The sequence below is a fragment of the Eleutherodactylus coqui genome, chromosome 6, assembly GCF_035609145.1.
Source record: "Eleutherodactylus coqui strain aEleCoq1 chromosome 6, aEleCoq1.hap1, whole genome shotgun sequence".
Classification (NCBI taxonomy): domain Eukaryota; kingdom Metazoa; phylum Chordata; class Amphibia; order Anura; family Eleutherodactylidae; genus Eleutherodactylus; species Eleutherodactylus coqui.
In genome coordinates, this window is record NC_089842.1 from 101,305,462 (window position 1) to 101,321,612 (window position 16,151).

The following is a 16,151-nucleotide window of genomic DNA, read 5'->3' on the forward strand; positions in this document are numbered from 1 at the left end:
AAAACACCTCTGATGACTTGGCATAAGGGGGTCCTGATCCAAAAAGTGCTGAACACCCAAGATGTGACGAACGTAAAATTCGAGAGCTCTACTCGAGTAATGAACCCCATTGACTACAATGGGAGACTCGAGCATTTTTGTATGTGGGACGCCGGGTGACGAGTTTTTTTTTTCTCTTGGTGCGTGTTCCCTCTCTCGCTATTCAGAATAACCTAGAATTCTGAATGCCTCAAAGTCATAGAATTGTCTATCCATGATCACCATCGCTCCACCCTTATACACACTTATTATCACTATCCACAGAAGAGGTGTTCTGTTTCCCCGGCAACAAGTAGTAAACAACCAGAGGGCAGAGGAATCAATAGCTGGAATATCTGGAGAACGGAGCATTTTGGAAATAAACATTTTATGAGTGAGTGCATTGTTTTGCAATTTCGACCACATTGAAATAGGATTCCCGAGATGGGACTACCCCTTTAAGGTCATACATATGGCAAAAGCCACAAAAGTAAAGTATTGTTTTCCAGGATAAACTTTCTCTTTAGGACTAGAATCAAGAACTGTGGCATAGATAAGATACTCCCCAGAATATATAGAAGAGAGAAGAAAGTTAAAGTCTGGCAGAACTTCTTCTGTAGAATATTTGGTTGCCCTGAGAGCTCTGGATTACTCTCAGCACATTTGGTGGTATCACATTCTTGTAACAGGCTTTCTCCTCTAGTCTGCCCAGTATATTGCAGATCAGCTGCAGCAGGCATACATTAGGTGCAGGTTATAAATCCCAACTATATCTTCATTCTAGATTACAGTAGAACATAATTTAATCTTATACATCCCATGCTTAATATATTGGAACTTCAACGGCAATTTCCCAATATTCTTCTATTATTGTCTAGAAAATTCCAAAATCAGAGCAGTGATGATCCCTTCTATGTTGAGCTACAAAAGTGGTAAGACAACAGACACTATAATGTATTATTTTAAGACCATGTCCAGGTCTCTTGAGCGCTGGTTTAGGGTAATATTTAATTAATAGGAGTTGTTCAGAATGTAAGCTAATGGACCATTCTCAAGGTCACTGCGCCCTCTAGTGGACTTTGTAACCACAATCTATATCTATGCTGACTGCATATACATATGAAGGTTTATACAATGAAACTCATTCTTTACCCGGTATATGTTGTATCAACTGCACTGTCCTCCAAGCTGTTCCCCAGGTACTGATCGATCAGCTTATCTCTTGTCGGCTGCCAACAGATAGATAAATAATCAGTGCAAGTATAAGTCAGTGTGAATTAATTTATAATATAATCTAAGGTTTCTGCAGGGCAAGCTACATATCTACTGAAGAGCCTGACCTAGCATGGGTTGAGAACACAAGAAGCAGCAGGTCGTTTCGTGCACAAGACCAGGTGATTACCGGTGACCCCCCTCCCCCTCCCCCCCCCCCCCCCCCCCCCCCCCCCCCCCCCCCCCCCGCATGTCAGAGCTGCAGGGTCTTAGCAGACCCCTGGCCCCAGTAGAGGGATGTTTATCCCTGTAACTCGGGCTCCTATGGCTGCTGCAGTCACTGTAGAAATTTTTTTTTAAAAAAACAGCGTGAATATCCCCCAGAGGTCCTATATGATGCCATGGGGGAAGGGGGGGGGGGGGGGAAATGTTAAAAAAAAGTTACAAAAATAAGTTAAAAAAAAAATTACAGAATAACATAAAAATAATATATAAAAAAAAAAGAAAACGACCCACCGCCGACGCCAACCTAAACCATCACCATATCCGCCGTAATCAGATTATCCAAATCATACATCAAAATGGCCAAAACAAAACGACAAACGCATTTTTTGTACTTTATTTTAACATAAATATAATAATTAAAAAAAAAAAAAAGACTTTTTAAAATTTATAGTTTTTTTTTTGTTTTTTGTACACATTGCCCCTAATAAAATTTAAAAAACAAGAAGGAAAAAAAATCATTAAAAAAAGGGGTATTAAAAATAGCCCTTTATGTGACAGGAAAAAAAACACAGCAAAAATAAATTTGGTGGGTCAGCAAAAAAAAAGAAAATAAATAAAAAAAAGGGCCATAAAACCACCACATGGGTAAAATCCCTAAAAAGTGTCTGGTTCCTTAGGACCTAAACACTCTGGTCTTTCAGGGGTTAAAGGGAGTCTGTCAGAAGACATCCATTGGGCAGTTGGTGTCATTGCAGACATTAAACATCCTTCCCCTCAAAGTGACAACATAAAGCGGTTGTGCCATGACTGCAGGTTATCCCCTAGCCACAGAACAATTTGCAGATCAGTGGGGGTACAGCCACCAGGACCCTCACAATCCTGAGAATGGGGCACTGATGTATCCCGAAGTGTCGGCAGCAACGGTCATACATGTATGTTCCCCAACCGATCTGTAAGGTATCCTCTAGCCTGCAGATAGGAAATAATATGCAATCACAGCACAACCCCTTTGAGACCCAAAATCCAGAAACAGACCCCTGCTTACTGAGACACGGGGCACATTTATCAAAACTGTGTAAAAGGAAAGCCGTTTTTGCCACCCATAGCAACCAATCATTGCGCAACTTCTGTTTCTTCTCTGGAAACAATGACAGCTGTGCTCTGATTGGTGGCTTTGGGCAACAGCTTTCCTTTTACACAGGTTCTATAAATGTGCCAGAATGTTTCAAGGCCTTTCAAGTTCCAGTTTGGATTTTGAGCCCACAAGGTGAACTACTAGTGGATCTCTATTAGGTTCCCTTGAAGACGTCAGTTAAAGGAGATGTCCCGCGCCGAAACGGGTTTTTTTTTTTTTTAAACCCCCCCCCCGTTCGGCGCGAGACAACCCCGATGCAGGGGTTAAAAAACCCACCCGCACAGCGCTTACCTGAATCCCGGCGGTCCGGCGTCTTCATACTCACCTGCTGAAGATGGCCGCCGGGATCCTCTGTCTTCATGGACCGCAGGGCTTCTGTGCGGTCCATTGCCGATTCCAGCCTCCTGATTGGCTGGAATCGGCACGTGACGGGGCGGAGCTACACGGAGCTACACGGAGCCCCATAGAGAAGAGGAGAAGACCCGGACTGCGCAAGCGCGGCTAATTTGGCCATCGGAGGGCGAAAATTAGTCGGCACCATGGAGACGAGGACGCCAGCAACGGAGCAGGTAAGTATAAAACTTTTTATAACTTCTGTATGGCTCATAATTAATGCACAATGTACATTACAAAGTGCATTATTATGGCCATGCAGAAGTGTATAGACCCACTTGCTGCCTCGGGACAACCCCTTTAACTCCTTAAGGAGGCTTTTTACATTTGTTTTAATGCCATTAAAGCTAGATTCACAGAGGTATTTGTGCACAATATGTAGAGAATATAACCCAGTGATTTCAATGGGCTGGTTCACATTTCCGTATTTTGCGCACACATTCTGGTTGTTTAACCCCCCCCACCACCACCACCACCACCAACAACAAAAACAAAGCATGCTCTACTTTGTGTATTTACGCACCAAATTTCCCCATAGAAGTCAATGGGGAGTGTGCCAATGTGTGCGCAATACGCAAGGAGATGCATAATTCTGCTGGAAAAAGCACACATCTGGAACTGATTAGACGAATTAGGCATTTCTACCAACTAATTGGGGCTTACCAGGTTCTCTTCATTATAATCCACAGGATCGCCAATTATATTTATTGCTATTAGTGCAACCTAAAAACAAAGAAAAACATAAAAGAGTCCTGCTTTACTATTAAAATACGTGGCATACTAAATACATTCAGAAATATAAGTATCTGGTCTAAAGTATGCGGACCCCTGACCATCACACCCATACGAGATGCTTGGACATCCCATTGCAAAACTATGGGCCCCCTTTAGCTGCTATTACAGGCTCCATTCTGTCCAGTAGCTTAGTAGCACATTGGTGAGGTCAGGCCCCGATGTTGGATGAGAAGGTCCGGCTCACAGATGGCGTCCAATTTTATCCCAAAGGTGTTGGATGAGGTTGTGGTCAGGACTCTCTCAAGTTCGTCCAAACTAAACCCGTCAGTCCATGACTTTATGGACCTCACTCTGTGCACAGGGGCGCAGTCTGCTGGAATAGGACACAGCCGTCCCCCAAACTGTTACTACAAATATGTAAATGGAAAGATGGGACAATACCTCTGCAGTGCCACCTATTGGAAGGCAGCATTCATGCAAGTCAATCTCAGACTTTTTTAGACAAGCCTTATAAAAATGACTGGGAAGTGTAAACCAAGCCAGAATACTATACACAGATGTCCATCTCCCCTTTTTCATATTTCCGAGAAGAGCATGCATGGCCTTATAAATCTCCATACATACTTTCTAGGTGATCTCCTTAGGGAGAAACGATACCCTTCCTGACCCACATCATAGGCTTCTCACTAGCCAATTAAAGTATCCTATTGATGTAATATGAAGGGGTAAAATTCTGTCACTGGTCAGTTTCATGCATTTCTTCACTGCCCATGTGTACACTTTTACAGTAGTAGAAGCCCCCTGCCAAAGTATAAAGACCAAGGGTGTTGTTGAAGCTTGATAGCTGGGAACATGCACTGTGTATACTGTGTTGCCTTGATAATAAGACCTACCCCGATTTTCGGAGGTGGATTAAAATATAAGCCCTCCCATGAAAATAAGGCCTAAATAGGCTACATGTGAAAAAACAAAAACAAAAAACAATACTCACCTAGTAGGCGATGTTTGGGTCCTCCGGCTGGGCCGTGGCGCTGCTGCCATGTCCTCCTTCATGCCGACAGAGCAGTTCTTCCTGATAGCGGGGCTTAAATACCCCGCTTCCAGCAAGCTAATGCTCTGATTGGTCAATCGAACGCCGCGTCAGCCAATGAAAGCTGGTGCTGGATTAACCAAATCACAGCCATTCAATTATATCATTCAATGAATGGCTGTGATCGGTTAATCGAGTGCTGGCTCTAACTGGCTGATGTGGCGCTCGATTAACCAATCAGAGCATTAGCTTGCTGGAAGTGGGGTATTCAAGACTCGCTACCAGGAAGAACTGCTCTGTTGGCGTGCAGGAGGACATGGAAACCTGCAGCAGCGACGGAGACCAGCGCGAGAGATCCGAACGCCGGCTGCTAGGTGAGTATTATTAGACACCCCCTGAAAAAAGACACTGTGCCTCTTTTGAGGCAAAAAATAATATAAGATAGTGTCTTATTTTGGGGGAAATATGGTAGGAGCACAGCCACCTTTTGGTCGCCATCAAAAATAATAAGTTTAAATTAACCATCTGTAACTGCAGCTAAAGTATCATTTCATTTATCAAAGCTCTTGATTTTATTACTTCATGCTGCTCTTGCAGTCATCGTTTGCTCATTATGAAAATCAACTCCTACAGCCTGGCAATGTAAACTTATTAGACTTGTGTTCAGCTGCTCATCCATGACGATCCATTTCATAGAGCTCCATATAATTACATGTGACGCAGGGCAGATCCAGCAGATGAGGCATTTCACAAACTGACTTGTGGCAAAGGTGGCATCTTATGACAGTGCCATGTTAAAGTCACTGAGCTCTCCAGTAATGGCCCTTTTACACGGGAAGACAGTCAGCTAAACTATTGCATGAGTGCTGATGTCACCGCTAAGATTATTAGCGCTCGTGCGGAGCGTTTACACTGACAGAATTCACTGCTAGACCGCTGAGCATTTACACGGAACGAGAAGACCGCGATCTAGCAATAGTTTTTATGCTGACTGATGTCAGTGATAACGACTTGCAAACGAATAGTGAGCGATTTTTTTTTTGCATTCACACTGTACAATTATCGCTCAAATTAGTTCATTTGAACAAATTTTAATTGATAATCATGCAGTGTAAATGGGACTTAAAGCACATACTACTGCTAATAATTGTATATAGAGATTACATGGCTGTGTTGTGTATGCCCTTGTACCTCTATGCAATGTGTGCAGCTAAAACACCTGCACTAATTAGGAGAAGGTCCACGGATACCATGTAGTGTATAAAAAGTATGTCTGTTACCGGCAGTGACTATATACCGTATATACTGGAGTATTAGCCGACCAGAGTATATTAGCCGAGACAATAAATTTCACCACAAAAAACTGAGAAAACGTATTGACTCAAGTATAAGCCGAGCTATACTCGAATATATTCTAGGTAAAAAAAAAACCCTCCATACTCACCTCCCAGCCGGCGTCTGTGTCTGTGCGACAAGCTGCTTGAATTCTCCCCGATGTCATTCCCTGCCGTCCTCTCTGCTTGGCTCTGTCAGTGCTGTGTAAGTAAGCGCTGTGATTGGATTGAGCGCCAGCCAATCACAGCTGGCGCTCGATCCAATCACAGCGCTTACTTACACAGCACTGATGGCATGGGATTTGAAAGCCGAGCAGGGAGATAACAGCGGGAAGAATTCTAAAGCAGCTTGATGTCTGTAAATGATCGAGCACCGGCTGTGATTGGCTGACCCTCGATCCAATCACAGCTCTTACTTAGACAGCGCTGACGGCGAGGGATGACAGAGCCGAGCAAAGAGGATGGCGGTGGATGACAGCGGAGAGAATTCAAGCAGCCTGCTGCACCGCCACCGGAGACACAGACGCCGGCTGGGAGGTGAGTATGGAGAGGTATTTTTAACCCTTCCATGACTCGAGTATAAGCCGAGGGGGGCTTTTTCAGCACAAAAAAAAAATGTGCTGAAAAACTAGGCTTATACTAGAGTTAATACAGTATACCCATGTAGAACATGCATGGTAGCTCGTAGAACGCTGCAATTTATATATATACATACACACATAATAAATAAATATACACAGCGTTGTATGGAATACCATGCATGTTAGATGTGGATATATAGTCACTAATTACATAATTATGTAATTACATTGCATAATTTGCATACATAAATATTAGTATTTTGGTTGATGAATGTGTCTTGTAATTACCTGGTTGTAGAGATTATATCTATTTGTATAGTTGTTATGAAAGATCACTTTCAGGTATTGCCCCACTGCATTCACGTAGACGGACTTCAGTTCTCGGGCCTTGTAGCTGGTCTTTTCATTATCTGACAGCGCTACATACCTGAAACAATGAACCACAGGGCAAGAACATTACAACTAGAACTTTCATTCAATATGCTACACTTCAAAGAAAAAGTAAGTGAACCCTTTGGCGTTTTTATGACTTCCTGCATCGATTACTATTAAAATGTGGTCCGATTGTTATCCAAGTCACAATTATGGAGAATCTAACTAAACGTCTATGACACACACAGTTGTAGCACTCATATCCTTTATTGAGCGCATCGAGTAACCATCCAGAAGACTCTCAGAGTCTAATAAATGTACCAAGCAGAAAGTGTCAGCGCAGCTGGCCATAAGTCGCATTACACAGCGCCCGCTGGGAGAGCATGGTCATACAAAGGAGAGAAAACCCCTAAGATGACATGTGATAATGGTTGCTCACTGAGCAACCTCAACTACCTTGTTTGCCACATGTTCGATCAGATCGAGGGAGAATAATATAAATGAACATACAACACAGCTAAAGATAACATGAAAGGCCGGAAAATACTGGGGTCCACTCAAGAGCCCCCCTGCTGTAGTTCATTTTGGCTTTCAGTCGGTCTCTTAGGAAGATCTTAGGAATATACTATCAGCACCACCTAGTGGAAAGATAACGGAAAAGCATTCTGCGCTGTACACAGCTCAACCGTAGTAACTCACGTCGGATTGTCACAATGAAAGGCGTTCTCTCATGATGACTCTTGCCCATATCACATATTAGAGCACATAGACGTCACAGATGTGGGCCCCCCATTTGGGGATCTACTGCCATGAGCCAAAACAAGGAGTGTTTTACAAGAATGGCCCCCGGTCTGGTGACTCAAGCCGTCCTTTTTTTACATAGATGACTGTTTTAGTTGATGGCCATCATAAAATTCTATATTTCCCCTGCTGCATATAGGAGTTGGACCCACAGCACTCATATGGTACAAATCCTTATAAAGTCCCATACAAACTCCTCTGTCTGGATAATAAGTGAATTAAAACCTATGCACATATCTGATGCCTGTATAGCTTTGCAGTCGCAAACTATCGCGGTCCGTCTTTTCTTCATATTCACCTCTGTTTGCCTGTACAGGCTCTTCTAGATCCAGCTCTTGGTGCAGCGAGGATGTTAAAGGGGTATTCCAGCGATTTAAAGTGAAAGGTATAGGCTTCATAAGGCGATAACATGTAATGTTATAACTGGTTTTACAAAGCTGCACAGATATTCCTTTGCCTGCGTTCCCCCACACTTAGTTCTCCAACAGTTACGACCGCCTTGTTCTATCATTTATTGGTCAGGCATGCTCAGTGCCTTCAAATTCCATAATGACGACGGTTTTTGCACTCCCCCCGTGGCGATTTTAAATAACAATGTTGGCAATCTGAAGCTAGTTGAAAAGTAGCGGTGCTGCAGGTCAGTGATAATAAGGTACAGGAGTTCATTCTGATGATTTATATGGAGGTGTAAAATAATGCCAATAAGTGGAAACATTAGGGACATTTTGTAAATTTTGCCCAGTCCCCGGATTCCCCTTTAAGTATGCAGTCTCCTCTGCTCCCTGTCAATGGGTGGCGACTGTAGGTGAAGAAGCCGTGACATCACCCACTGACAGCGAGTGGAGAAGACTGCTCACTTGACAGATTCACTACACTGGGAGACGGATATAAGAAGAGCCTGTAAGGGCGAATCAAGACGAGTGCTAAGAAAAGACAGCAAGCAATATTCGGCAAGTCTGCAGCTGCAAAGTTATACAGCCATAAAGACATGACAGGTCCTCTTTAAATGATATATACATCTTGTAAAAAGTTTTTTGCATGTCAATGCATAAAAACAAACAAGAAATGGTGGTGGAGCCAAGCGCCACTCTGTCCTGGCCACGCCCATTGCTGGCTATAGGCAAAGGGTGAAAGCTTAGCTCCCCCCCCCCCCCCCCCCCACTCCCATTGCAAACCGCTTGGAGGGTAGAGAGACAGAGAGCCGGTGAGGGGGTGAGACTGCTCAGATGGAAGCGTATATCGTCCGGCCGTGAAAACGCTGGTCGATATATGCTCGTCTAAATAAGCCCTAGGGTCAGGAATATGACAGTCAAATAGGCGTCCAACTCATCCATAGGTAACATAAACATAATACACATACCCCAACCTATGGAAACGCTCCGTTTGGTACGGTGTGAAGTATTCTGGAAGACTTTCCGAAATGTAAAACTCTATTTTGGACGATATCATGTATTGATGAGCAAGTAGCTGGAGCTTCCGGATCCGGCATCTCTCCACCATTTGTATCACAATTTCTTGAGGATACTGACAAAACCTGTGAAAAAGTCACAATAAAATGACTAATAGAACCAGACAGCAAAAAAATATGTTCAATACCAGAAGACGCTGCATCCCGATGCAATATTGTGTATTACTACTAATATTTATGTCCTAAAGTTGGAAATTCTACGGATGTGGGATAATGAATTCTGTATTGTGGATTATGAGGAAACGTTCAGCGACCGGGTTACAAAATGAGGCTACAAAACCAAGAAATGACCCTCTGCTGCATATTTGCTGCGGAACAAATCTGCAGCGTAAAGTGACCTGCAGAGTGGATTTTACATGCCGATTTGTGCTGCCACCTTGGATTTTCCCCTTTAAATAAGCGGGCAAAGTCTGCAGCTAATCCACACCGAAATCTATGGCAAATCCGTGTGTCTATGGCAAGGTTAGCAGAGGATTTTCCACTTGGAACCTCCGTTTTCATCATCTATGAGGGTTCAACTTGTTGGGACTTCCACTGATCATAAGGGTCCTGAGCCTTCCCGAATGAGTGGAGCTGTGGTCAGGCATACGCACTGCAGAGGACAGATGAATGCTTGTACTCTGCTATCTCTGGCAGTCCCATGGAAATTAACAACCCAGAACTGCACCCACGTAACCACAGCGCCATTCGTTTGGGGACACTCAGGACCCTCGTTCTCATGATCAGCAGGGACCCCAGCAGTCAGACCCCCTCGCCAATCAGTTACCCCCTAATCTGTGGACGTTGGATAGCCACTTTTCTTGGGACAGCCCTTTGAAGGTGTCTCCAGGTTCAGTGGAGATCCCTGCATTAGGACCACCCCTATCCCTCATTTGTCACCTATCCCACTAGTACCTGGAGCAATCTTTGGACTTTACCTTGGGGATCTCCAGCCGCTGACTGTAGGAGCATGGACCATTAACTCTTTGGCACCAAATCCGTCCTCATGGCCAGAGGAGCTGACCACAACAAATCCTATCTTGTGTGGCATCCTGGAGATTCACAGACCCTGAAAAAAAGAGACAAGTTATAAAATGACAACGGTATAAAGAATCTGTTGTATTACATATCACTAGGTCCACGGTTAACGCAAACACCGGAAATCTATTGTAATGAGCTTCTGATCCGATTTCCCAAAACATGCTCATAATTCCTTATAAAGGATAAAAAAAAATTTTTTTTTTTAAATCAGAGACTAGAGATAAGCGACCACGCTCGTTTAAGGCTGATGGTCGAGCGAGCATCGGTCTTTTCAAGTAACTGATTACTCGTCCGAGCACCATAGGGGGGGAGCGAGGGGGAAAGTGAGAGAGATTTCTCCCCCCCCCCCCCCAGCGCCCACCGCATGGTGCTCAGACGAGTAATCAGTTACTCGAGAAGACCGATGCTCGCTTGACCATCAGCCTTAAACGAGCGTGGTCGCTTATCTCTATCCATGATGACAGATGGATTACTATCTCAAATCATTTGCCCCCCATTTCAATCCAATTCACTGCCAAGAGCCCCCCAGTGACAGTCAGTGCGCTCCATGAAGTTGCACAACAATATTCTCGCAACATCTATGTGCTGTGTAGACTAAGAGCCACACATGTGGCCCCCTCCCCAAAGAGACAGGAACAATCAAGCAGGTTCACTCAGTCATCTTCATATTTGCCATCAACTTCCACGGACGGTAAGTTACCATGCACACTCAGGACCTTGCATCACTACTCATGGCTTTGGTGAAGGTTTCAGAGGTCGAACCCACTTCCAGATCAACCTCCCTCCAAACCACAGGATCAGTTGCTTACTACAATGTGGTTAGGTGTCCCTCTCACAAAGATATACTATAATGAATATGCCTCTTCTCAGTAAGGATGCGCCCCCCACGAAGCCGAAGATCTCTCCGGAGGGCAGATGACACATGCTTCTGTTCTCCATAAACACCTATGACCTCCTGGAGGGCATACGGTCCACTCCTACAGAACGAGGTGTGCGTGTAACCCACTGGTGGAGGTCTACGACGGATTAGATGCGGTTAATATGTTACGTCATTCATGCCATTTTTGCGTTTGCCTCTGATTAGTGCAGCACCGGACACATGGCTCAGCAGCTTTGTAATGGATTTAAGGAAATCTACGTAAATCCTGTTAATTGAACTGTGTTGGAAAAGAGCCTAGATAGACTGTACAGTGATACCAGAGGTGGAGGATGAAGGTACAGGGACTAATGAACGCCACATCCTGGCCAGGAGAGGTGCTGTTTCAGAAAACATTCACAGCTCCTATATTGCTGGGGTCCTAGCAGTTGTTCCCCTGGGAGATAAGCGTCACCATAGTGTCTGCTCTCCGATGATCCTACCCACCGGATCGCAAAAGAGAGCAAAAACAACCCGAAGCTATTTTTCAACTACATTAACAGCAAAAGGATTTGCAGGGAGAGAATTGGCCCTTTAAAAAACAATGTAGGAGAAATCATTGATGATGACGAAGGGAAAGCAAATCTACTAAACAGTTTCTTCTCAAGTGTGTTCACCAAAGAAAAGGAAATGCCACACGAGATGCAGGGGAATAAAACGAACCCCTCACAAAATATCTCATACCTAACGCAGGAGGAGGTGCGGAAGCGTCTAAAGAAAACTAAAATTGATAAATCGCCGGGCCCAGATGGATTACACCCAAGGATACTAAAGGAACTAAGTGACGAGATAGCTAGGCCGCTATACCTAATATTTCTAGACACTATCAAGACCGGAGTAGTACCATTGGACTGGTGCATTGCCAACGTGGTTCCAATTTACAAAAAAGGGAGCAAAAGTGAGCCTGGCAACTACAGGCCAGTAAGTCTCACTTCAGTAACGGGAAAAATTTTCGAGGGGATTCTGAGAGACGCCATCGATGAGTACCTCAAGGAGAATAAGGGAATAATTCCTCACCAGCATGGATTCATGAAGGGTCGCTCATGTCAGACAAATCTGATCAGTTTCTACGATGAAGTAAGCTCTAAGCTGGACCAGGGAGAATCTATTGATCTTGTATATCTGGACTTCTCTAAAGCCTTTGACACCGTGCCACATAATAGGCTAATATACAAAATGAGGCAGCTCGGACTGGGCGAAAACGTGTGTAAGTGGGTAAAAAATTGGCTCAATGATAGAAAGCAGAGGGTGGTAATAAATGGTTCGTACTCTGATTGGACCACAGTCGCTAGCGGGGTGCCACAGGGTTCAGTATTAGGCCCCACTCTGTTCAACATATTTATCAATGACCTGATAGAGGGGCTGCACAGCAAAATATCAATATTTGCAGATGACACAAAATTATACAATATAATTAATGCAACGGAGGACAATGTGCGGCTACAAACGGACCTAGATAAGATGGGGGCTTGGGCAGAAAAATGGCAAATGAAGTTCACTGTTGAAAAGTGTAAGACTATGCACATGGGCAGGAGGAACGGATGTCACCAATATTCACTTAATGGGGTACCACTGGGGAAAAGTGATATGGAAAAGGATCTGGGGGTATTAGTGGATAATAGACTAAACTGGAGTAACCAATGCCAGTCAGCTGCTACAAAGGCAAATAGAGTTTTGGGGTGCATTAAAAGAGGTATAGGGGCGAAGGATGAGAACATTATCCTCCCACTATATAAGGCACTTGTCAGACCTCACATGGAATACTGCGTACAATTCTGGTCACCGGTGCTCAGGAAAGATGTCACAGTGCTTGAGGGGGTTCAAAGAAGGGCAACTAAACTAATACATGGAATGAAGGGACTGGAATACCCAGAGAGGCTATCCAAATTGGGATTATTTACTTTAGAAAAAAGAAGGTTAAGAGGCGACCAAATAGCCATGTATAAGTACATGAGGGGACAATACAAGGATCTCTCCCGCGATCTGTTTATACCGAGGACCACGACGGTAACAAGAGGACATCCGCTACGATTAGAGGAAAGTAGGTTTCATCACCAACATAGAAGGGATTCTTTACTGTAAGAGCAGTTAGACTGTGGAACTCTCTACCGGAGGAAGTGGTGATGGCAAAATCCATAGAGGAGTTTAAAAGGGGACTTGATGTCTTTCTGGAGAAGGAGGATATTACAGGATATAAATATTAGGTTAAGTGTCAATCCTGGCATATAGGCAGGTAGGAACTATTAGGGTTGATCCAGGGAACAGTCTGATTGCCATTAGGGAGTCGGGAAGGAATTTTTCCCCCAAAAGGGCTAATTGACTTCTGGCCTTGGGGTTTTTCGCCTTCCTCTGGATCAACACAGTAGGATAGACAGGCTGAACTAGATGGACATTGTCTTCATTCAGCCTTACATACTATGTTACTATGCTACCTTATACTAATAATCAAGCATGCTGAGAGAGTGTAGGACACTGTACTATGGAATCATGGGAGAAAATAGGGGAAATTCAGTACAAAACCTAAAACTTATGATTATAAGCAGCGATCAGCAGCTACTCTCTATGGGCCGCCTGCTGCACACAGTAACCACAAGGGAGCACTCGCCTGTATCAGATCGCACTGGGACCCCAATTCAGATGGATCTGGGCCAGACGGAGCCTCAACGGGGAATATGAGCCGCAGAAACAATTCCCAAGCAAGTTTAGTCCAAAAGTGCTGAAAATGAGTTCCATCCACAGATACGTTGCTGGCAGCCGGCTCTATCTAATGGGAGAAAGAATCATTTCCCTGCAGTAGCGAGAACACGGCGTTATCATCCATCTTCATGAAGACGAGTTCAGTCCACTCCTTATGAGACAAGAAGCAGGATGTCCCGCGGGTCTGAATAATGATTACACATAAGAGAGCACCGATGACCGATCAGCTGTGACATAACCAGAAGGGGGAAGAATTACAGATGTTACCCCCATATCAAGTGGACATCCTGCTTGTAGACAACTTCAGTCCATGGACTTGTCTGGTTGGTGGGGGCAAGACTGAAACTGTCAGCTCTCAATAATAAACACCCTGCAGAGTCAGGATTCGGTATCTGTAGTCTGCAGAGACCTATATAATATGTGGCACACGGGCACAGCACAGGCACATTGGGTGGTACAGTTTTTTCGCTCTACTAAAAACTTTCCAAAATGGACTGAAGTGGTTTTGGGAACGAGCGCTTCACCTGTTCTCCCCGACCCGTCGTACCCAGCAGCTTTATAATCTGTGGTGGGATTATCCGGTCTCCACAGATGAGGATGAGCGTACCGTCACTGACGTGCCAAAAATCATGGGATAGGAACTAACATCATGTCGGACCATTTCTCGTCTGGCGAAGTGCAGTAACTTAACATTGCATCGCTTCCACAAGTGGAGGATGACGTCTGGAGGGACGGTCAGCCATGCGGTCTGTAAAGCCCCCCCACAGCTCTGGGGTATTTGTAGGTACAGGATCTTCACCACATCCCATAAATGCTGGACTGGGCTCATGCTGGGTGAACCTGCAGGCCGCACCATTCATAGGAACTCTCCAGAATGCTCCTCCTGCCCATTCTGGACAATGTGGGCCAAATGGCACAGGGCATTATCCTGCAGGAATATCTCATCATTGTGGGGTACATGAAGGGCTGCAAATGGTCACCAGGTAGTGACACGTAGTGGGCACCGGTCAAGGACGTGTTTAGGAAGTCCAGCGGACCCAACCCATGCCATGAGAATACACCCCACACCAGTATGGAGCCACCACCAGCGCACACAGTGCCTTGTGGACAACTGGGGTCCGTGGCATCATGGGGTCTGCGCCACGCACAGACCCTACCATCAGCTCAAAGCAATTGGCACTGTGACTCATCAGACCATGCCACACGTTGCCAGTCCTTTAGGGTCCAGTTAGCCCCTCACAAGCCGCGGCGAGGCGTTGTGTCCAGTGTAAACAGAGGGGCTGTAGAGAGTGGAATGTTAAATGACCCCAAAACTTCAGAAATGCAAGTCCCAGCCGCCTGGGACCCACCATCACGCCTCGTTGGAACTGTGATAATTCCCGTCACCTTCCTATGAGCACGCTGGCCAGCCAATCTGACAGCTTGTACAGGTGCGGACACTCCCAAGACGTCACCCGAGGGAGCGCCACCTTATGGCCCATTCACATACTGCTGTCCCATGACTTTTGGCATGTGTATAATATACCGCCACGTCTCACAATACGGCCCCAGCGCTACTATCAGCACCTACTTCAGACAGGGTTGCAAGTTGCCCCAGCCCCACCGTCACAAGGAGCCCAAGTCTGCAGGGTTCTTACGACTAATGCGCTGCGGTAACTTGCGAGTTGCGCTGCGACCGCATTCACTTGTTGCATGCGATGACGGCGGCGCACCCCTGCGGTCTTTGGTCACGTGTGGCACCCACGGTCACTGACAGCACCGCCATTCATGGCACTTGTGACTTCTGTACCAGTAACACACACAGTACTGGCAGGAGCAGCCCACCTCGCCTGCCTGTGTCCGGGCACACAGTATAGGCAGCGGGCATTTACCTTGGCACAGCCCCGGGCACCACACGACAGCAGCAAACTCCGGACCTCCCCTCTGTGCCCCGACTGCCCCCAGAATTGCTATAGAGAATGCTTCATAACATTATTACACCCAGGACATTACCCGCCGGGCGGCACGTGAATTCCGGCCGCTATCTCCTCTTCTTCATCTCCATAACCACCGCTTGACAACAGCATCCAACCGCTGGGGATTCTGGGAGGTGTAGTTCTACAGCGATTGGCTTGTGCGCATGTGCAAATTAGTGAGCTCGCTACTGCGCAAGCGTCGTAGGTTAATAGCTTGGGAGGCACTACGTTCCCTCTACCGGCTAGTTAGAATGCGCAT

At 45.4% G+C, this 16,151-nt stretch overlaps 1 protein-coding gene across 3 annotated transcripts in view; it reads right to left on the reverse strand.

The window, feature by feature from the left end:
- CEP104 (centrosomal protein 104) overlaps positions 1-16,023 on the reverse strand; it is a 103,201-nt gene extending 87,178 nt beyond the window's left edge. For 2 of the 3 annotated variants that reach the window (XM_066607294.1, XM_066607292.1), the window contains exons 1-6: positions 15,930-16,023; positions 10,222-10,352; positions 9,197-9,370; positions 6,952-7,090; positions 3,647-3,706; positions 1,171-1,247 (exon numbers count right to left, since the gene is read on the reverse strand). In XM_066607294.1, coding sequence (XP_066463391.1) covers positions 1,171-1,247; positions 3,647-3,706; positions 6,952-7,090; positions 9,197-9,370; positions 10,222-10,334 — 563 coding nt within the window. In that variant the 5' untranslated portion in view covers positions 10,335-10,352; positions 15,930-16,023. Of the gene's footprint in view, positions 1-1,170; positions 1,248-3,646; positions 3,707-6,951; positions 7,091-9,196; positions 9,371-10,198; positions 10,353-15,929 lie in introns of those variants that run through there. The other variant, XM_066607295.1, reaches the window with a different exon arrangement.
- Positions 16,024-16,151: the final 128 nt, after the last annotated feature.